Here is a 22,375-nt window from a genome sequence, read left to right as displayed (position 1 = left end):
AACTGAAATCAGAACTTAATCAGGGTGTTTTGTTTCGGTGTTTTTTCTGGTTGTATACGTTGCACTATAACTATATTTGTATGTAACAGTGAAATATGGACAAATGGCTAAAGAGCAGTAGTGTTAAGAATACAAAATATCCGTGATGAGAAGGGTAGGAGTATGCGGGCAGCTGGTAGATCTAGAAGGGTGTACTCAATAAGAAAAGTTTGGGAACCTCTGAGCTAGGGTAATGTTGATGGACTTTGTAGAGAATATTGCCTAAAATAATGTCTGTGTGATATAGGGCCTTGCAGAGGTATCATGCAGCTGGAGGACAGGGCCTGTCGTGCAGAAAAGACCCTGCTTCCAAAAACAATCCAGCAAACACTAATGTACGTCAGAGCTGTTCTGTCAGAGTTAGATATATTAAACCAATATGTTTTTGGTGCAGCATTGTACAAAAGAGTGGTGTGAAAACAAAGAATTTGATAATGTTTTCTGTGCAAAAGACTTGTGCACTTGTCAAGTTTCTATAATACTGTCCAAATCAAAATATGTTCAGTCATTTTGCTTGTCAGTCTCTTGAAGCTGAACTAGGAACTAAAGCACCAGTGTTTCCTGAATTTTTTTCAAATGTGCCAGATACTGATTTACATAGCTTGTTGTGCAGCTCAATTCTCTGACATTGTAATTTTCGTTCTTTAAATGATCAATACTGAGACTGTGAGGGTGTTGATGATGATTCCTGGCAAGGCACTCCTTGAGGCTTGCTACTTAGATTTTTGTGTGTTTGGGGTTTTTTAACATTGAAATATTCTTGATAACCAGTCATGGAAACACCTTAATTTTAATTGTAAGAAATTTTCTGTTTCTTGTGAATGCTGCAGATGCCCCACCCCCAACATGGGAACAACTAGAAAATGGATTAGTTGCTGTGAGGACAGTGGTACATGGACTAGTTGATTACATCCAGAATCACAGCAAGAAAGGAACAGATCAGCAGCAGGTAAAGACTGGAGCATTAGGAATCTGGGAAACTATTAGCCTCTACATTTTGTTTGGAGCAAGTGGCATGGATTTATTTGTATGTCAATTCGGGAGACCTGGCTTCAAATATACTTCAATAAAACTAGTTTGGGAGTCTCACTGTAGTGCCTAGTGAGTATTCTCCTTAGTAGGCAATCATCTCACACATCTTTGCATAGTAGATCAGGAAGAAGAGAAGAAAATCTAATCCATCTGAAGCTACAGGGAAATCAATAGGCAAACCCCTTTCCAAAAAAATCTTTGTGCCAATGTTGCTTTTTTTAAAAACTGGCATATTTCACACATGATATGGCACCTTTTCAGGGACGCAATACCTGTACTTATTGCTTGTAATGGTTCTGTAAAGCTTAAACACTTGGAACTCGGTGAAGTGCTATTATAAAGCCCCAAACTGAAAACCTTTGTTTCAAGAACTAATTGAGGTAGCTAAAGAATGTTACCTATCACATAATTTACCAAACCTAGTAGTCTTTAAAGCAAGGAGCTGCAAAGGGGATGAAAATTTGCATTAGAATGGGATTGTAACTGCAGCCTTAATGTGTGGAAGCCATCACCTATCCATAGTTTTTGTGCACAGCTGGGACAAGAAACCAAATCCTCCTCCTCCTCCCAAAAAACAGGTCTGTGCCACTTAGCTAGCAGAGCTCTGTTTGCTCATCTCTGATAGAAATTTCCTTCCTTTTTTTCTTATGTGCAACTGGCCAGTAGAGGGCAACATGCTCACATACACAATGCACTATTCAGTCCCCATTGAAGTAAATAGTGGTGATGGGGAAATGCAAAATCCCACTGACCTCCATGGACCAAGATTGGCTCCCAAAATGTTCACACACAAAAATTTTAATTTTATTTATCAACTACTATGTTGTTCAGATACTGCCAGCACAGAAATTTTCAATGAGAGGTAACTAATATGTGAAGTTCAAAGGGGGTAGTAATAGGCCATTTTGAGATGGAGGGAGAGTAAAGTAAAGTGTTTAACTGGTGTAATTTCAAGTATGGGATAACTTGTTAATCTGTAACTCAAAAACAGCTTGATGAATTTTCTGCAGGCTTTGAAGAACCCTTTTCCTTTGTCTGCTAAGTAAAAATGGCCATTTTAGGCTAACTCAGATTAATGTAGATTAACATGAAAATCAATTAGGTATTTGGGTATAGGTGTTAATTTAGCAAGTTTTCCGCCCTCAATGTGAAATTCTGACTTGCTTCAGTGATGGTAACTTCCATAGTACCTTATGGTGTTTTAGCCCCAACACTCAATCTGTGATTACTAAGTGGTTTTTTTTATAATGTGAAAAGAGACACCAAGCTGCTTTCAGAACTGCCAGTAATGTTTTGTCCCCACTTACTTGTTATCTGAACCCAGAGGCTGTTCCAATCCAGCCTCAATAAATAGTTTTGCTTATGTAATCACTGATATGGATGAGTCATTTAAATCTGTCACTGGATCTGCTGACATAGTACCTAATTCTGAGTCCAGTGTACAGTTGTATCAAATTATCATACACACAACTCCTTCAATTGCTCATCTCGCCTACGGTCGTCTCTGAATAAAGTTTGTCAATAATTATTCACTTTGAACATCCTATTTTATTGAGAGCATGGTAGTCTAAAGTACCCTCTTGGTTAATTACGTGCATTAATTTATACTCGAGTGCCTTATTTTGTTGTCTTTACTCTTCATAGCCTCCTCAACACAGCAAGTATAAGACATACATGTGCCGAGACATGAAGCAGAGAGGAGGGTGTCCTCGTGGAGCCAGCTGCACCTTCGCACATTCGCAGGAGGAATTAGAAAAGTAAGAGTGCCTTGTATAGTGAAAACCTTTCCTTGCCTTTTCCCCCCTGCCATTTGCAATGGAAGCCATTTATCAGAATTTTGAGAATGAGGAAGGGGGTGGGTGGGTGTGTTCTACCAGTTAAGAAGTTTTTCTGGTGCTTTCTTAAACTCTCAATCAACAGGCTTTCTTTTAAGATTTTGAGTTTGACATATACATAGTTCTGAATGTAGAATTCAGGCTTTGCCTTGTTTGGCCGTAATAAAGCTATGAACAGTTGAAAATCATGTAGCAAGCATACATAGTGCATTGTTTTTGTTCCTGATTTTAAACATACTTCCCAAGTGTGCTGCTTTGACTGTTCCCAAGTGTTTTTCTCGTTACCTCAATTCTATAATCAGGTGAGAGAGGTAGGTTGGAGCTGGTAATTTTTCAAATCTTCAGCACTTTCTTGGTCTTGTACCTCAAGCCTTTACACCACCTTGAAGAGCTTGAAACTCAGGGTTAACCCTGCTCAGAGTTCTCTTCTTGCAACAGTAACTCTTTTGAACTTGTCATTTACACAATGGCTTATAAACCATGAAAGCTAATGTTACAACATAATGAAATACCATCTGTGCAAGTGAATCCTGGGATAAATAAATTATAGAAGCTGTAGTTTTAGAGAGAGCTGAATATTTGAAAGAGCAGAATTGTGTCTGTCTGGATTTTTTTTTTCCACTTTTTAAAAGCTAAGCAGCGGTGATGCTTTTAAAGAAGATTAGAATTTCATTCTGTAGTTCAAAATTTATATTTTATATGGCTTATAATTTCTCAAAATTTTTGCATTTTGGGCTGAAATTACTCATGAGTGTTCTCAGCTAAAGGTTACCTTTTTTAACTTGGAAGAATACCAATTCAGATATTCAGAAATGTTACTTCATGGTCATGTTTTAATTTTCTCTTTTAAAATTAAAGAGAAAAAACCAGTGCCACATTTTGATTGTATAAAATTAATGAACCGCAATTGTGCCCTCTTATACATTAGAATAAGATCTCTTGGGAGGGGATGCTTTACGGCTTGATAGAGTACTGTACTCATAGTTGGGAACATAATTATCGTTTGTCTTCAATTGTGTTCTTCTCTACTCCTAACCATGGCTCTGCCTGTCATCCTCACAGGTGGTCATGGTATATAGATGAACTTTGATAGATGAAACAGGGAAGTGGCTGAAGTACCGGATGTAGATATCTCATGTAGTTTGATCAGCTATGACACACAATTAGTAAAAGTCCTATGCCATCATTGTGATGGAAACGGTTTTCTTTTCCTTCACTGTGGTGTGCATAAAGTACTGACTGGAAAAGCTGTTCTAGACAGATGGTATTCTGGTGAATATAGGTTACCTCAGCTCTGAAAGAGTTGAGTATATGTGCTGTTTTTTCCAACTGTTTTGAAGATGAGGTCTATTGTATCCAGACTCAAGTGGCAGTTTCAGTGGCAGTAGTTCTGTTTTGGGAGGGGGAAAATGTCATCTCATCTTGAGTTTCAAATTGTGTGGTCACTGAAGTTCTAAAGGTGGCTGAATAACTTTGAACTGTGTTTCTGATCTGTGCCTTTCCCTTCTGCTGAACTCCAATGAAGAGCCATTTGATTCATTATTGGTATTAGAGGGTCAATGCTTTCCCAAAAGAGAGAAGCAAGATGTCAGCATATCTTAAATGAACTCTTGCTAGAGACCTACTCAAGAAACTGCCTCTTGCTGATTGTCTCCTGTGTAGCCTTCTTTTTAGAGGAAAGTTGTAGTGAAGCAGCTCCGGTAATGCCTGGAGTCCTCAGGCTTCTGTGGGCCCATTCCAAACTTGGTTTCACAACTGCTTATGAGATAGTCAGCACCCTGGTTTCGTTGGTGGATTATCCTCTCTGGCAATATGCAAAGACCAAGTGTCCATGTTTCAAGTATATTAGCTGCCTTTGAGACTTGGTATATTTGCAGACTACAACAGGGATTCATGGAACTGCCTGAATGGCTTTTTCCTCTGAGCGGAAAAAAATACCACCAGAGGGTGATATTGTGCAACTGCTATTCTGCTTGAAGGCTTTCTCATGTGACATGCCACAAGGATCCATTCTGTCACGTTTTATTGAATATGCGTGAGACTGTTGGGAACATGAGGTGTTCCAGCCTGCAGTGCTTTGTATGCTAATGAGACTGTTCTACAGTACAGCTCCTTTTCATCATATCCAAATGATGTGCACTCTACATTCCCTGTCTAGATGAAATTGGGGCTGTCTGGCTGAAGTTTAACCCAGATGAGACCTTCGTGATGCTGGCTGGCAGAGGGTTGAGTTACAGCCAGAGGAGATGGAAAAGTTGATGTATGTTCCCTTGAGTAGAAGGGTTTGGGCCTGCCTTCTGTTAGTGAGCTGTGCATTCTTTCGGTCCTGATGGATCCTCACCTGCTTTTGAATGGATTAGTAGTAACAACAAACAGTGCTTTTTTTTTTTTTTTTTTTTTTAACCTAAGCATGGCAAAACTACAACTGTTCCTCTCAATGCAAACTTCACAAGCATTACCTGTGCCTTTATCACCTCTATTTTGGATTACTGTTGTGCTGTGCTTGCACCTACATCTGAAGACCTCTCAGAAAACTCACTAATGCAGAATGCAGCTGTCCACTTTTTTTTAGTGGCCTTTCTTGCAATCTTGGCTGCAGTGTTGAGTCTGCATTAGCTTCTGATTTTGCTTTTGGGCGCAATTAAGGTGCTGGTTTTGATTTATAAAATCCTAAGTTTTGGAGTCTGCCTTTGTAGGAAATTCTTATTGTTCAGTCCCAATAGTAGAGACCAGTTGTGTTTAAGCTAACACACCTCCAGATTTTAATAACTGAGCTGATGCCAGGACATCTTTAGTAAAGGGCATTCACCTGGAATTCGCTCTCCGGCCTGGTCCAACAGAGCTCTCGTCTGCTGTTTTTTTTCAGGGCATGCTATAAAGTTCATATTTGCTCAGGCTTTTGCCAGAGGAGGTGGAGTTAGATTTATTTGAGGATGGGGAGGTTTGAATTTTTATCTTTGAATCTTAAGAAAACACTCAGTTTATTTTGCAGTGCAAATCATGTGTTGAATATTGTGCATGCACTTAGGTCTCTCAGCATATATTGCAAATGTCCTAAAATAAAATGTGATCACACAACACTGAGTGAAGTAACCTATTAAGCAAATAGTAGGATAGAAGAGTGTTTTCTTCCCCTGTATTTTTTCATTCAGTAATGCTGTGTAAATACACTAGATTGTATACTGTCTCTTGTGACCCTTTTCCTAAAACCATAACTGCACAGATGTAGTATTTTGAACACCTGAATGTATGTATGTTCCCATGTAAAATGAAGACCCTATTCTTGTAATGTATATATGCAAGGAGAGAACCAAGTTAAGTTTACTGTGGGAATCTTAACTCTGAAATCCCTGGAACACTGTAATTTAAAAAAAAAAACAAAAAAAACCCACCATCCTTAATATTGCATTACAACTTAGTTTGCATCTTAATATAGGCACATAATCTTTGCTGAATATGTAGTATACATACTCATTCTTCTGAAAGAAAACATTTTGCTAACATTTTGTTCAAATAGCACCAAGAAACTCCAGTCCGCCAGATATTAGCAGTAAATTTCTGGCAAAGCTTCAGGAAGCTTGAATTAAAAATTGAAGCTCTTTCTGTAGCACCTATGTGAAAAATCTTGAAACCCAACTCCTTCTAGTTTCTTGTTTCATTTTTTGGTGTGTGATTTCTTTTTCTGAAGATTTCGTAAAATGAACAAACGCCTGGTTCCCAGAAGACCGCTGAGTGCCTCCTTGGGCCAGCTAAATGAGGTGGGCCTGCCTTCAGCAGCTATCCTCTCGGATGAAGGGGCAGTGGACTTGCCCAGTAGAAAATCCTCTGCCTTGCCGAATGGGATTGTGTCTACGGGCAGCACAGTGACGCAGCTTATCTCCCGAGGGACCGACTCCGGCTATGATTCTGCTCTGAAGCCAGGGAAGATCGACCACCTTAGCAGCAGTGCCCCTGGATCCCCTCCTGACTTGTACGGATCTTCCTAACTATTGTTCGAAGTGTCATTTGTGTAAATGTGTGATGGAGGAAATATAAGGGATAGTAAATCCATTCTAGAAATGAAACAACAATTTTCCTGCCTTGCACCTTTAGTGATTAAAAATGGCCTAGAAAAAAAAGATGCTTTACTTCCTGCTTTTTATAAGGAAAAGTGGTGAGAGCCATCAAAAGATGGAGCTTTGAAATCATACAATGTTTAGACATGTTCAGTATTGAAAGCACATCAAGCTGTATGATGTGGCCTAATCATTATTGATGTCTTCCTTCTACTTTAGGCTGGAGTCTGTCCCCAAGAGCTCTATTTCTGCCTTACCAGTGAACCCCCACCCTGTGCCCCCGAGAGGACCTACAGACCTGCCTCCAATGTCCAAGCAACTCCAAATGGTACCACGAGGGTCACAGTTGTATCCTGCTCAACAGGGAGATGTGTTTTATCAGGATCCTAGAGGATCTGCCCCACCATTTGAGCCATCACCTTATCCACAAGGTAAGAGTGTTGGGGTCAGTTGTTCTCCCCCCACCCCCCATTGGTTCTGTGCCTGTGCTCCCCCACTCACTAGTGATTTATTTAATCTCCTCAAATTTGGGTTTTCCTGTGGGAGCATGAAGGATAAATGCTTAATGTGCTAACAGCATAGTAAGATGGAAGTCCAGCATGGAGAAAAGGTACTTTAGTGGTAGAATTTTCTTTCAGTCTAAGTAATAAATTTCTTTTGCGATAGCATTCAGCCAGTCACATCCAGAGGGGATTTTGTGCCATTAAATGAACGCGCTCTTCTGGTTTTTGTTAAGTTTGCACTCATCCAGCATCATAAGTCTCTTTTGTCACATTAAAAAAGTGGATGAGATGAAGTGAAGATCCCATTTTCCACGATACCTTGTGAACAGTAACTTCCCAGTCAGGATGTTTATAAGATTTCATTGATGTTAAAATATTTTGAGGTACTCAGATGAAAGGTTCATGGCTGCTGCAGAAATGTTTGCACCAGAAAGCGATGAATGTGGACAGGGAGTGGAAGCCATAGGAATAGTTTAGAAAAGAGAACAAAAGGGCAGTTCTGGAGGAGGAAGAGAATGATGGGGATGGTAAGGATAAGAGAAGGAAGTACTCCTTTGAAGAGACGATTCTCATGATTGAACGTGAGTCAGGCTGAGGAGAAATAGAAATAAGGAAGGAGAAATTAGTGTGAGGGGAAAGAGATGGAAGGAGTTCAATATGGTTTTAGAAAGGAAAGAGAAGGAAGAATAAAAGCAGTATACCCAGAGCAACAAATTAAAATGTATAATATTTTACTTCATGTACAAATGGGAAATCTGAGTAATCCACAAAATTTGACAATGACCCCTTTGTTTACATATGGGACACTGTTCTGTAAAGTCCAGATTTTTTTTCCCTCATACCAGTTCCAGTCCTAAAAGGCTCCACCCTCCATTTTAGCCCCAGATATTCCAGCTCTTCCAGCATTGTCAATTAACAGAAAAAGGGAGAATTAACACACACAATTACCCGATGATTGTGGAAAGGCTCTCTCCTGCTGGGGTGCTCTTGTCGAGTTATGGACCCTTAACTCAGTTCAAAGACACATACAGCAGGATAATCCCCACAAAAGGGCAGTCTGCCTCGGGCCCTCCCTTCCTTCCTTCCTTCAGGGCGAGGCTACTGAGCAGCAGCCATCTGAGGAGCTCCTGCCTTCAGTCAACCCTTTCTCCAGCGGCTGGGGACTGGAGGTCTGTTCTACTCCCTGGTCAGCCACCAACTGTGCTGCATTTCCCCCTTTTTAAGCTCCTCCCTTCAAAGCTTCTTGAAAAATGTTGCTCAGGCTACTTGTGCCCAGTAGAGTGCTAGTCATTGACTGGCAGGATCTTTCATGTGAACTTGGAGGGACACCTAATGAGTTCCTTCTGCAAAGTTGTGGGAATTATAGTCTTTGGGCCCAGTTGTGGTCTAGGTTGAAGAGAGCAGGCTGCACCTTCTCACCTGTGCTGGACTCAATGTCCAGCTGCTGTGGCTTGTCTCCAGCCATACTGGCTGGTTTGGTTAATTTAAGCATCACTCCCTGGGCTCTAGATCAACCTTTGCATTCTCAAATGTCTTGTGGGTGATTTATAATGACTTTTTCCTATATGAAAATCTATTATTTATAGCACTAAGATGACAGGTGTGTAGTCAAGAAATGACTTACTGATGCCACTTTTCAAGACAGTTGTAGACTGAAATTTCTAAGAATAAATTGTGGTGAACAATTGATATGTCCAATCATGTACTGACTTTTTGTATCCTTGTTACATAAATTCAGGTGTGTACTATCCTCCTCAGTCCTCACAGTGCATGTCTCGTTTTGTCCGACCTCCACCATCTGCTCCTGAACCTGGTGGTCCTTACTTAGACCATTACCCACCCTACCTTCAGGATCGTATGGTGAATTCGCAGTACGGCACACAGCCACAGCAGTATCCTCCCATGGGACAACCTATGTACCAACATTATGAGAGCCGGCGTGTGTACCCCTCTGCCCAACCATACCAGCGAGAAGAGATTGTCCGAGGAAGTCCTGTGCCCATTGACATTCCACATGGAGCTGCACCTCCCTACGTACCTGAATCCAGAGACCGATACCAGCAAATGGAGGGTTATTATCCCGTGGGTCCACATCTCAATCAGATCAGACCATACCACAGAGTACGGTTTTCTATATACTTTTGTAGTTTGCTCAGAGAAAGAATGTTAAGGGAACGTTAATTTTGGGGAACTGGGCACTTTCTGAAGGAGGGGAGATGAAGCACTTTTTAGGAGAATTAAATGCCGAATTCAAGCTTTAATTAGTGGCTCAGGAGTCTATTTTCCCCCCACACATGCACACCTTGTGCCAAATTTTAAAATTTCTGATGGCGACTGATGAAAACTGAGCATTGGTGGTGGTCACTCCTGAAAGAACATAGTGCCATATAAATCATTTCGAGTAAAGAAATGTCATATGTTCACATGAAACGCTTGATGACCCTGACTTTTGTGGCAAAATAAAATTTGAAGATAGTGTCTTAAATCTTTTGATTTCAAGTGTAGTGACATGATTGTGACATGGCTGGAAACTGACATCCTCTCTTTATAAACAGTGCAGATACAGCATGGGCACATGATAATGTGAGATATTCCATGCACTGCCCACTCTTGACCTGGAGAGACTGCCTCCAGAATGGGCCAGGAATTCTGCTTTCATGACCATTCTATACTTAGGCCCTTGACTGGGATTGCCAACTGGAGTATCCATGTGTTATGGTTTTGTGTGGACATCAGTCCAATGGAAACTTGAAAGAGACCAAATTTGCTGCCCATAAACCACTTGATGAAAATAGTCACTCACTACATAGCTAGATTCAAATGAGTGATGTGGGGATTAAGGGCTCTGTATCCCATTATCGGGTCCATGAATGAACTTAAACTTTTCAGCTTACCCAGTGTGTAGCTTCATCAAGTCAGAGATTTGATAAACCTGTTCAAGTGGTATAATTCTGTTATAAAATATACAATATCTCCAGATATCCTAATTAACTGAGGTAAGGTTATATCCTGCAGAGTTGTACAGCTACTGTACCCAAGGATGAATGACAGCTTTGGCATTCTTCACCTTGGAATGCACAGACACTTGAAAGCTAGCTACTCCACACCACCCAAAAAGGAGTGTGGTTTGCAAGACAAATGTTTGGCCCTTTTGTGGGTTGAGGGTCAAAAAATCTAGAACACACTGCACTAATGGGGGTCTAATCAGTTTTGGCAGCTTGTATATGTTCTGTATTTCTAGGGAAGCTTGCATTATCACCCATGTGAACTCTCTCTGTGACTAAGATGTTGCAGTCTCCAGGACAACTTTAATGAGCACTAAATTCAGGCAAAAGTGTAGAGAAGTATCTTGCAAATAGAATTGCCTTTTTTTCTGCCCCCTTCCCCCCTTTCTTACAATGTGAACTGTGTTCTGGTGTTAGATAGGAGATAGATATTTCTTTTTACCACATTTTTCGTCTTGTAGGGTGGTGATGCTCTACTTTATGTGTTACGTAAGTTACTCAACAAGTTGTTTATATTAAAACTTTAGGAGCCTTATAACCGACTTCCGCCTCCATCTCAAACCCATCCCAGCCTGGATGAGCTTCATCGTCGAAGGAAGGAAATCATGGCCCAGTTAGAAGAAAGGAAGGTGATCTCCCCACCTCCCTTTGCACCGTCACCAACTTTGACTCACCCCTTCCACCCAGAGGAGGTAAGCATATTTTTAACCAAGCTTTTGGGTTGCTGATATGGTCATAAATTAGTTTAGGGGTGTGATGGGTTCCCCCCAGGGGTGCCTCCTGGAACTGGGGTACCACTGAGCCCGCCTAGGCTTTCTTTACACTGTACTGCTTTGACAGGCCCTCAAGCCCCCTCCAGTGCACATACAGGTAGGGGGACACGCAGCTGCAGCTACACACATGCTGAGATCAGCTCTGCATGGGAAGGCTCAGCTAAGGCTCCTCCCAGTTCCTACGGCATGCACCCACTCCAACTGCACAGTGTAAGCTCATGAAATTTGCTCCCTCCCTTAATGTTGAGGAAGATATGCAACAGCTTTCTGCCCCCAGTTATGATTTCCAGGTACTGGTTTTAGACAAAACAAAAACAAATTTATTAACTACAAAAGATAGACCTTAAGTGATTTGTAAGGGATAACAAACAGATCAAAGCAGATTGTTTTTGTTTATTTGCTAGGTAATCTAAGCTTAATATATTAAAGAGATTGGATATGAGCAGCAAATTGTCACCCTAATTGTTGTTTTAGGCAGTTTGCAGAAATTCTTGAGGGCAAGCTGCACTTGCTTGCAGCTTAAAACCCCAGATATTCCTTTCACAGGCTAGAAATCCCTCTAGCCTGGGTTCAGCCCTTCTCCCCTCATGCAGTCTTTGTTCCTCAGGTGTTTCCTGCAATCTTCTTGGGCAGGGAGTCAGTGAAGAACCATGATGATGCCTTAAATATTGTTTGCATATGGCGGGAACCCTTTGTCTCCCCTTTTGGTTCCCACGCCCGGTCAGTGGAAAAACACTGGTATTCCAAGATGGAGTCCAGTACCAAGTGACTTGATCTCATGCCCCTGTAGGGACACAGTAGCCATGACTCGAAGGATGTTTGTAGCATCCTCAGGAAGGCTCTGGGTGGGAGATTAGCCTCTTCTAAGACCTATTGTTCTCCCTAATGGCCCTTGCCTGCCAGCCATCTAGATTGAGTGCATTCTGCCTAGTGGGCGTTCTCCAGGTGTAAACGCATTTGTAATAGATGCATAGACAATATTCCTAACTTCAGATACCAATATGATACATGCATACAAGTAGGATAATCATATTCAGTAAATCATAACCTTTTCAATGATATCTCATATGACCCATCTTGCATAAAATGCATCAGCTATGCCATAACCATATCTCAATAATATTACTATGAATAATATGGGGTGTAATGCCACAAGGAATATGCAGTGTTAAGAAGTGAGTTTCTTTCACTGATCATGACCTTCTGAAAGGCTAAGATGAGCCTATGGGATAAGAAAGGGTAGATTAACAAGTTAGCACAGTACTGAACAATAATAAATCTCCTAGGATCTTATATTACACATTTTAGGGAGACCTTTGTGCTCCAGTTACGGAGGTCCATATGGTGACATCTGAGGAAGACTGTTCTTGGTTCTCCATCATACCTCTGATCTATCAGTGGTCCTTAGTTACCTATTTATGCAGCCATGAGAGCGATCTTGCTGCTTTAATGTGTGGAGGCACTATTAGATTGTTTTGAATGTCTATGTTAATGACCGGAATACCATTGCTAGGCTTGGCTTTATTTACACCTGATATGGATAGAATTAAGTAATAAGGCAAGTCTTCAACTAGATCAAGGTCAAAATGTTACCTCTTCTTGCTGTGCACTGAACATTTAATACTGGGAGTCCAGCCAGGTGATTTGAATTTCACAAATAATATGAAATATAAGTTTGCAGCTTCCTATAGTACATCTGGTTGAAGTCCTGCCAGCATCTTGCTTGAAGTGAACTGTGTCACAGGAGTCAACAATGCCTGCGATACGCCTCCTGTCTTTTACTTACAGAACCAGGTTTTTGTTTTTGTACAGTACTCGGATGAAGACCTGAAGGTAGCTGGGAAATACAAAGGAAATGATTATAGCCAGTACTCTCCTTGGTCGTGTGACACCATTGGCTCCTACATTGGAACCAAAGATGCAAAACCCAAAGATGTTGTGGCAGCAGGGAGTGTAGAGATGGCGGTAAGTTGGGATGCAAGAATGCAAAAAAAGTTAAATTGTGAGGGACCTCCTTTATTTATTAGCTAGACTGACTGCAGCATGTGCTTCTTTCTCAGACCAAATGTATCTGACAGTCGGGGATAGTTTTACAGTTGCAGCAAAATGCTCTGTTTTCAAAATGAGAAATTGTTCCAAAGCCACAATATCATTTCTATTTATCTGTTTGTTCTCTCGGTTCTGGGTATAAGTATAAACTAATAGCTCCTATCCAACTTGAAGCCACTTAGTGAGCGAGATACTATGATGTTATGTCATCAGTTTCTCAACACTAATTTGGAGTCCAGAAATTATTTGTAGTGAGTCCTAATTAGTTGGAGCTGCTCACCTTTTGTTTCCTTCACTGAGATGGAAGAAGACCTGAGGTTTTAAAAACATTCTGGGTGCTTTTATGGTCATGGTTCAAGTTAACACTGTTTAGTTGTTTTTTGCTTTGTGGATTAGCTCAGTGACCGTCTTTTTTGGGGTCCAGGACCAAGAGAACACCCCAAATATTTCTCCGAAGTGCTGCAAATGTAACATGATACTGCAGTCTGGTACTGTCCTGAGTGCCTTTCAGCATTTTTCTGATTCCTCTCTTACACACAATCCAAAGCTGCTATTGACTGGAATTGCTCTGTTTTAAAGGATATGAGAATTCTTAAAAATTTAATTAAAAACATAATTCCTGTTCCCCTGCACGAGAACTAAGTGGCCCAAACAGGCATGCCTCAGTGGTGCTATATTTCTGCAGGACTGATTTTGCCAGGAAGATCCCTGATGGGGTATCACATTTATTGGGAGCCAGTGATTGCAAGGGAAGAAGAATAAGGCATGGATCTTGCAATAACACCACATTTCCACATGACCCCTAGTTAGAAAAACATTCAGAAAGTGCTGAAATTTGTCCTTAGTAAACTTGAAGCAGTCACACACAACCTTAATATGTTTGCTTTTTTGAAAAACGTATATGTATAACTCATCTTCATTGTGACTGTAAATGAAGCAGAAGCCAGTTCTCTTTTTTTTGAGAGGGGGTGGGGGAGGTGGAGGAATGTTCTTTATGAAGAATTCCCGTGTTCCCTCCCCTTTATTGTATATCCCACCTCATTTCTTCACTGTCCTATGTCATGGTGACCTGTCTTAGGACAAAGACAACTGGATGAAACTACTTTTCAGAACTCATCATTCTGTGATATGCTGCTACCAGTATGAATGAGTTCTCATCTATCATCTGGCTACCACCTGTCTGACTGACAGGATTTTCTGACCAGCTCCTCCTCCTCCTCCTCTGCATGCAGGCAGGTTTCCCCAGTTGTTCTCCTGCCTTACTGGAAGCAGCTGCACCTGGTGCTTCACTGCTGAGTTGCCCTCCATCTTTCTGACCTCAGTGGAGCTATGTGGATCAGGGGAAGGCAAAATTGGTTTACTCCCAAAAAAGGAAGGGTAAGAAGCACCATAAATGCCTTTCCCCTACAGCTTTGGGCAGCTGGTCCTTTTTGTTTGTCCTGCACATTCTCACCATGCAGAATTGCCACTGCTAGGTCTGGGAAGTGGCAGGAGGTATTCTAAATGAAGCAATTGCTTTCTACTTCAACAGCCCTCTATGGACTTGGGAGCTGTCCTGCAGGTCCTTCTAAGTTTCTCCCCTGCTTCCCTCCACCACCCAGAAAGACCAGGTCACAGATGGGGGCTGACAAGATATCCTCCACCTTCAGTGCGTCATCCAGTCTCATGGGTGGGAGGGAGGGAATTGCTTTTCATCACCACAAAGGAAATTCCTCCATCTGAGCCATATACTGAATAAATAAATAGGGCCTTTGCTGCCTCGCTGCTTTCACCCTTCCACTGAAAAAGCTTGGCAAGAATCTCATCATTGGGTTCAGGTGACCTCCTGAGCCCCTTTTCCTGTTGTCCATTCAAGAGACTTCTTTCCTAGGGGCAGGAAAAGCCTCATCCTTCTCTTCTCTCATAGTCTCTCAAAGAGAGTGAGCTAGAATCAGATCTGAACCATCTTCCTGTACTAAGATCCTTTTTCCTTCCTGGAAAACCATAGTAGGGTCACGCCAGAGGAGTGGGGTTACTTGGTCACTCATGTAATGAAACCTTTATCTCTTTAGAACAGAAATCCTACAGGGATGAGGGGGAGGGGCTCATATTTCCCCCCCAAGGGCAGCCTTGACTTTCAGGACTTGTAGCTACTCCACCCAAAGGTGAACTTACAATTTCCCATTCTGAGTCCAGAGACCTGCCTGAGGACACACTGTGTCGTGTTTTGACACCTGGATAGGAAGGTGAAAAGTGCTGTTAAACAGCTCTTTAGAGTGGGTGCTACTCAAATTACTACTGTAGTTTGTGCCTCCTAAACCTCAAGGGCAGCCATCCGGTGCCTCCCAAAGATACCAGGGGACAAAGCAATTGCCTCCAAACAGCCCTCCTTGTTAGGTAGGACATCTCTAAGTGACTTCTTTTTAATTCTCTGAATAGCATGATTCAAGGTTCTGTGCATTTAGGGGCGAGCATCCTGGCTACTTCCTCCCTGGATCGGTTCCTGGGGCAGCTTACCTTTGTTTCCTCACCACCACTTCAATGGAATTTGGAGAGGCCATTAATTGATGGGGACTTCAGCTGCCAAGTTCCAGAAGGGTTGCCTTTGAAATTTGGAAGGAGGGCCACTCACTCCAGTAGGCTGTGCCTTCTCTCCTCCTCACTCTTGTCCCCCACGATTCTCCCCTTTTGTCATAGTATTAGAAACTTGAGGTATTAGAATATCAGGGTTAGAAGGGACCTCAGGAGGTCATCTAGTCCAACCCCCTGCTCAAAGCAGGACCAATTCCCAACTAAATCATCCCAGCCAGGGCTTTGTCAAGCCGGGCCTTAAAAACCTCCAAAGAAGGAGACTCCACCACCTCCCTAGGTAACGCATTCCAGTGCTTCACCACCCTCCTAGTGAAAAAGTTTTTCCTAATATCCAACCTAGACCTCCCCCACTGCAACTTGAGACCATTGCTCCTTGTTCTGTCATCTGCCACCACTGAGAACAGAGCCATCCTCCATCTTAGTTTCTTTGTAGATCTTCCTTATCTAGGTGTGGTCATTGCTTGTTCTGAGTTCTGACTTGACAAAACAGGAAGCCTGTCTGGATGCTGAGAGGAAGGAACCAGGTGCAAAAATCCCATAATGGATAAGCTACCACCTGACAGATACCCTGAGCAAGACTTGTCCATACTGGTGTTGGCACATTCTGGAAGACAAGCAGCAAGGAAAGAGACACTTCATATATTCTGTTACTGCTGTGGTCAACTTTATTTTTCTTTACCTCTTGTCCAGAACATAGATAGTAAAGGCATGCGTGACCAGCGGTTGGACTTACAGAGAAGGGCAGCAGAAGCTGGGGACGATGACCTCATCCCATTTGGTGACCGGCCAACTGTGTCAAGGTTTGGGGCCATCTCGCGTACTTCCAAAACAATGTACCAGAGTTCTGGCCCCATGCAGGCCATGGCGGTACAGGGAGCTTCCACCAAATCTATCAACATTTCAGGTATAACTGCTACACATGGTTATTTTTCTTTTAGCATAGTTTTATTTTTAGTGTGGTAGTATAGTGCAGGTAAAAAATGTCGTAGGAAATGTTTTGTCAGAATCTTCAATGGTACCTGATGCTACCAGGTTCTGATTAATAAATTATGGATGGAAATGCCAGTTGGCCTTGTGTTTCAGTGAGGAAGCCTCCTCCACCTGTTTTTCCTACAAGGGTTACTGTACTTGCAGGGAGCTGGGGAATGATGATGATGATGATTTTTTTACCATCTGTATATGAGAGAGTTCAGGCATAGCATGCCTATGGGAAAAAGCATTTTGGCGGTTAAAGTAATCTTTCTTCCCAGCTATTACGGATATTCTTTGCAAACTATATACCAGTCTATTGGATTATATATGGGATCAGGGCTGGCTCCAGGGTTTTGGCCGCCCCAAGCAGCGGGAGTGAGGGACCGTCCGCCGAATTGCCGCCGAATACCTGGACGTGCCGCCCCTCTCCGGAGCGGCCGCCCTAAGCACCTGCTTGCCAGGCTGGTGCCTGGAGCCGGCCCTGTATGGGATAGTTCTGTAACTCAAAGCATTGTAACATGGCATGTGTTATCTGGGTAACTCCTTCTGTTCTTTTGCAGATTACAGTCCGTATGGAACTCATGGCGGCTGGGGAGCTTCTCCATATTCACCCCACCAAAACATACCTTCTCAGGGACGCTTCAGTGACAGGTGGGAATGTCTATCTCAGGCACATGCTCACTCTTTTTGTCTGTACTTATTCTGTTTATAGTAGTTTCTTCATTACCAAACTTAGTAAAGCTATTTTCTTTCCAATCCCTTTCCTGCCCCTCAAAGGGAGAGATTGTCCATGTCAGATGTGGCCAGTCACGGGAAACCCTTGCCGTCAGCTGAGAGGGAGCAGCAGCTCAGGCTGGAACTGCAGCAACTAAACCATCAGATCAGCCAGCAGACGCAGTTACGAGGACTGGAGGTTGGTACCTGTGCCTTGGAAGGGGTATGAGAGAGCAGGAGAGAGATGGAGTTAGCAGGTTTGCTTACTATAAGCCAGAGACTCTTCTCTCATATTGAACGTAGTATGAAAATTGAAATCCATGATACCTGACATCAGGACTTCCCAGCACTTCAGCACAAAGGAAAAACCCTTGACTATTTAGCAGCAGGAACTGAGGACTTGCTTGCTCTTAAATATATTTTTTTAAATTTAATTTGTAGTCTACAGATAGCATACCGTGTATGTGTGTTCATGTCTGCTTACTTTTTCTCTCTCGTGGTCTTTTCTGGGCCCAATAATCTATAAGCAAATAAAGCTCTTGGCTTTTCAGATTTTGAGTTAATCAGACTCTACCTGTAGAAAGTTAAACCCTTTTGTGTGGTGTTTGGCTTTGTGCTGTAGCCCTTTTCTTCCTAAACAGCACAAGCCACAAAACTGAACAAAATAGATGTTAAAGTTTTTTAACTTTAAAAATAAAAGCTCAACTTTGAAGTCTACTTAAAATGAGTGTAATTTCTGCACAGAGGGATGGTATGGGAAGTTTATATTTGTAAAAGGAACAATGAGCAGTATGTGTAGCTTTACTTCATTTTATGGGACCTTGTGGTAGGAGGGAGTTGTAAAACAAAATTAAGGAATTCTTGCTGTAGGAAAGCTTAGTTACTGTACTATTGACCTTTTCTGGAAGGGAAAGCCTTATCTTCCTACAGAAAGCAATGGAGAACTACTCTAAGGACTTGGCTACGCTTGCAAGTTACAGTGCTGTAAAGCCTTCCCCAGCGCTGTAACTCACTCCCCGTCCACACTGGCAGGGCACTTACAGTGCTGTATCTCCCTGCATACACCGCTGCAGGTACTCCACATCTCCGAGAGGAATAACAGCTGCAGCAGAGTGGCTACGACCACGGGTGTGAGTGTAAACGCTTGCAGCGCTGTACTAATCACCTTGTCAAGTGGCCAATCCTCTCCATTGTTGTGACCGGCTGCAGGAATGCAGAAGTGCCGGTTTCAAAGCTCGTACCACAGAGAAAAGCAAACAGTTTGCAGCTTGCTTTGAGTGAGTAAATGAATGAGCAGGGGGCCGGGAGTTCGGAACTTGCAAAATAGAGAGCTGACATGCTCCAAAAAGCACTCTCTCTCCCCCCACCCTCCCTGTCACAATCCACCCCACCTCCACGTTGCAGCCACATGAATGCTGGGATAGCTGCCCATAATGCACCGCTCCCAACACAGCTGCAAATGTTGCAAGTGTGCTAGCAGTGTCAGTGTGGACAGACTGCAGCGCTTTTCCCTACTCAGCTGTACGAAGACAGGTTTACCTCACAGCGCTGTACAGCTGCAAGTGTAGCCAAGGCCTAAGGCACCTCTCCTCTAGTCAGATTGAGATTTCTCTCAGCAAAGATCATTATTTGTTAAGAAGTCTTTGCTCTAGTAAGAGCTTGGTTCCTAAAGCAGGAGTTCTCATTGTGCATTTATTAGGTGTTAATGGCACTCACAATGTCTGAGTGGCAATGACCATTTCAAGAAGCACACGTTTCCCAGTTACTTGAAAAGTGACTTGTTTGTGTTCTTGTGCTCTTATTCAGGAACAAGAGGGAAATTGTATTTAAATGGTGCATGCTTGCCTTTGCTGGTACCTTAATGGAGGAGTGTTGGAAAGTTTCAAAACCTGTACCTGGCTTCTCTCCCCCACGAACCACTATAATTGATCTTGATTGTCTTACATCCTAAATGGTTAGATGTTGAACATTAACTATAAGTTTAAAACCTTGAGAGCAAAGCTGCTGTTCAGGTCACAGGAGCTTTAGCTGTCATGTTTTTCTAGATGCAACTAGTTATTTATAATCCAGGAGGCATTTCCCATTTAAGGTACTAGATGGGTAGGTCAAAACTTTGGGTATAAACCAGCCTTGGCCATATACGTTTTACTGTAATGGAGAAGTGTCTGTGCTAACTGTAGACCAGTAATCTGTGATTACTATAAGGAAGGATGGCCTTGCAGTTAAAGTACAGAACTGGGACTCAGTCTTATGCTCTGCTTTTTGGGTTTCCCATTTAATCACTGTGTGATCTTGAGCAAGTCCCTTGATCTCCCTGTGCTTCATCGTTCCGCCACACTTCCTCACATGGGTTGGGGAAGAACTATTCATTGCCTGTACGTACATAGCACCTCCCATCTTAGGATCTTCAAACAATGTTATAAAAGTAGTAATAGTCTAACTACATTTATTTATATTGTAGGGATTTAGTGATTTCTACTGTAGCAAACCCCTTTGCTTCTTATTCCAAGGACATGGGTTTGCTTATCCTTCAGGAATTTTGGTTGAGCAAACAGTTCACAAAAGAACATTTACACATGGGAATGTATTATGGCTTCATTTGCAAATGAAAAATAAAAATCGGGGCACAACAACCCTTACTATTGTCACAATATTAAAATAACTGCATGTTAAATACTGACATCTTTTTTTAAAAAACAACGCAAAAAAAGACCTTTAACTGGATGTAAGAGAGACACCTTGAAATATTGTTGGAAGTGCTTTCAAAGTCAAGACATTATAACCCATGTAAGGGGAGGGAAGGCTTGGGTTTTGCAACTAGGCAACACTCCTGAATTACAGCCTGGTCCAACTCTGCGCATGGTTTGTTGTGTGCTCAGTTGTGTATGTGCTTGGCTTTATGCATTTAGGCTGTTAATAACAGGCTGCTGTTGCAGAGGGAGGCGACCACCCTGGCAGGCCAGCCACAGCCGCCACCTCATAAATGGCCTGCAATGATCTCAAGTGAACAGCTGAGTATGGAACTGCACCAGGTGGAAAGGGAAATCGGGAAGAGAACCCGTGAGCTGAGCATGGTGAGTGCTGTGGGTGTGGGACGTGGCAAGGTGGAATGTAGAGCTGCTTGGTTGGCTGCAGCACATTAACCCTTGCCAGTAAGGCTCTCTGCTGGAGGACTGCTACCAGTGTTAGTCATTTCCCTGTCACCATTTTATTAGTCAAAATCTCTAGGTTAGTAGTAGTTTGTGTCCAGGATTTGAATTCTAATGTGCTTAAAGTATTCAACTTCATTTTTGCAGTCTTTTGAAAACAAAAGTAGGATTAATTTTGTAATTGGGCAGCTAACTACAAACTTAGTATCAAATTGCTGTCCCAGTCTTCCTTTGGTTATAAATGTAGCCTTTCAGCTGACAACACATACTGTGGTGTAACATGCATAAGAATTTTGCCGTTCCATTCAGGAGAGGGCCAGTGTTCAGTACTCAGCCTGTGGTGTTAAAGTTCTTGGTCTTTGCTTCACAGTGTACGAATCATTCCTATCTTTTGGAAAATTCTGTATCCTGCGTGGATGGACAGATCCTTCTGAATGTGTATTTTCTTGTCTCTTGGCTTTTGTGCGGTGCTTTGTGCAAGATTTACAGGCATTCTCTTCTGTTCCCATGGAATGAAGCCACAGAATTTCTATATTATGAAACAATATTTTCTGTCCTCTTCTTTCAAAGGAGACCCAGTCTTCACTGGACATGAAAAGCAACCTGGGCACCAATAAACAGACAGAAAATGGACAACTAGAACCACAAAGCAAGGTTCCAGCTGAGGACCTCACACTGACGTTCAGGTAACAGGAGTTTCCATTGGTTCTTAGAGGATAAGTTAGTCAGGGCTGTCTCTTTGGAATACAAAGAGCGTCAGATACCTGTTTCTTTTGTATCATTTTTATATTGAGTATACATTAGTGAAGAATGGAATTATTCAATTTATAGTATTACCATGAATTTGGGGTGATTTCAGCCAAGTGGAGGAATGAAATGAAGGGGTGTGTGTGTGTGTGTGTGTGTGTGTGTGTGTGAACTGTTAACTAGTCCCACATAAAACAAATTTATTCTATTCTGGTTTTAATAGCAGGAATATTTTGGGGGCATTAACTGTGAAATGGGGATGTTTATGAAGATACTGAAAATAGGGCAAAATTCTGCTTTTGCGCCTGCACGAAGCTTCCAATGGTGATTGATCTGTGTGTGTCTTGAACTAGGACTGCATCTACACTATAAACAAAAAGCATTGCAATATGCTGTTGGCTGGAATGTTATAGGTCTGCACATCCGCCATCTCAGGAGTTTTACAAGCATTGGTTACAACAGTAGTAAGGTCATTACTTCAGATGTAGTTGAACTAGAAAAGACTACAGTGGCTTCTCTCCACTGTGAACAGAAGGGCACAAGCTTTGCAGTTGTCAGTAAAACTAGTCTGTATTATTTCAGTTAGATAATTTAAATATTGGCTCAGTGGTTGGAAATCAGTGAAGATTTTTAGTTAGCTTCGTGGTCAAGTTAAACACCAGCTATTACAGATTTCTGAATTTTTTTGCACATCGGGTAAGCAGAGGGACAGCTCTCAATCTGTGATGTAATGTTGCTGTATTCACACTTAATTTTCTTTCCAGTGTAATTTAGAAGTTATTCTAAGCTCTACAACTAACTGCAAAAAATAATAAATCGCTAAAATATTAATATTTTTTGCATCCTAACAGACACTCAAATGTCAAGACAGTAGGGTCCTAAATAGCTGATAATAGCACCACTTCGTTGGAGTCTAATGGAGAGAATGTAG

The 22,375-nt window shown here is 42.1% G+C and overlaps 1 protein-coding gene across 4 annotated transcripts in view; it reads left to right on the top strand.

Moving 5' to 3' along the window:
• The window catches only part of LOC112107405 (roquin-1), a 103,570-nt gene that overhangs the window by 76,244 nt on the left and 4,951 nt on the right, over window positions 1–22,375 (top strand). Inside the window, exons 8-19 of one of the 4 annotated variants that reach the window (XM_026656170.1) lie at window positions 870–988; window positions 2,716–2,828; window positions 6,595–6,876; window positions 7,181–7,392; window positions 9,203–9,585; window positions 10,997–11,161; window positions 13,055–13,207; window positions 16,553–16,766; window positions 17,395–17,485; window positions 17,612–17,747; window positions 20,485–20,622; window positions 21,268–21,383. In XM_026656170.1, coding sequence (XP_026511955.1) covers window positions 870–988; window positions 2,716–2,828; window positions 6,595–6,876; window positions 7,181–7,392; window positions 9,203–9,585; window positions 10,997–11,161; window positions 13,055–13,207; window positions 16,553–16,766; window positions 17,395–17,485; window positions 17,612–17,747; window positions 20,485–20,622; window positions 21,268–21,383 — 2,122 coding nt within the window. Of the gene's footprint in view, window positions 1–869; window positions 989–2,715; window positions 2,829–6,594; window positions 6,877–7,180; window positions 7,393–9,202; window positions 9,586–10,996; window positions 11,162–13,036; window positions 13,208–16,552; window positions 16,767–17,394; window positions 17,486–17,611; window positions 17,748–20,457; window positions 20,623–21,267; window positions 21,384–22,375 lie in introns of all 4 variants that reach the window. The other 3 variants (XM_026656169.1, XM_026656168.1, XM_026656171.1) reach the window with 3 other exon arrangements.

The sequence above is a fragment of the Terrapene carolina genome, unplaced genomic scaffold (assembly GCF_002925995.2).
Source record: "Terrapene carolina triunguis isolate 2854851 unplaced genomic scaffold, T_m_triunguis-2.0 Scaffold212, whole genome shotgun sequence".
Lineage (NCBI taxonomy): Eukaryota > Metazoa > Chordata > Testudines > Emydidae > Terrapene > Terrapene triunguis.
The sequence above is the reverse complement of the archived record's forward strand: the minus strand, read 5'-3'. Positions and strand labels throughout refer to the sequence as shown.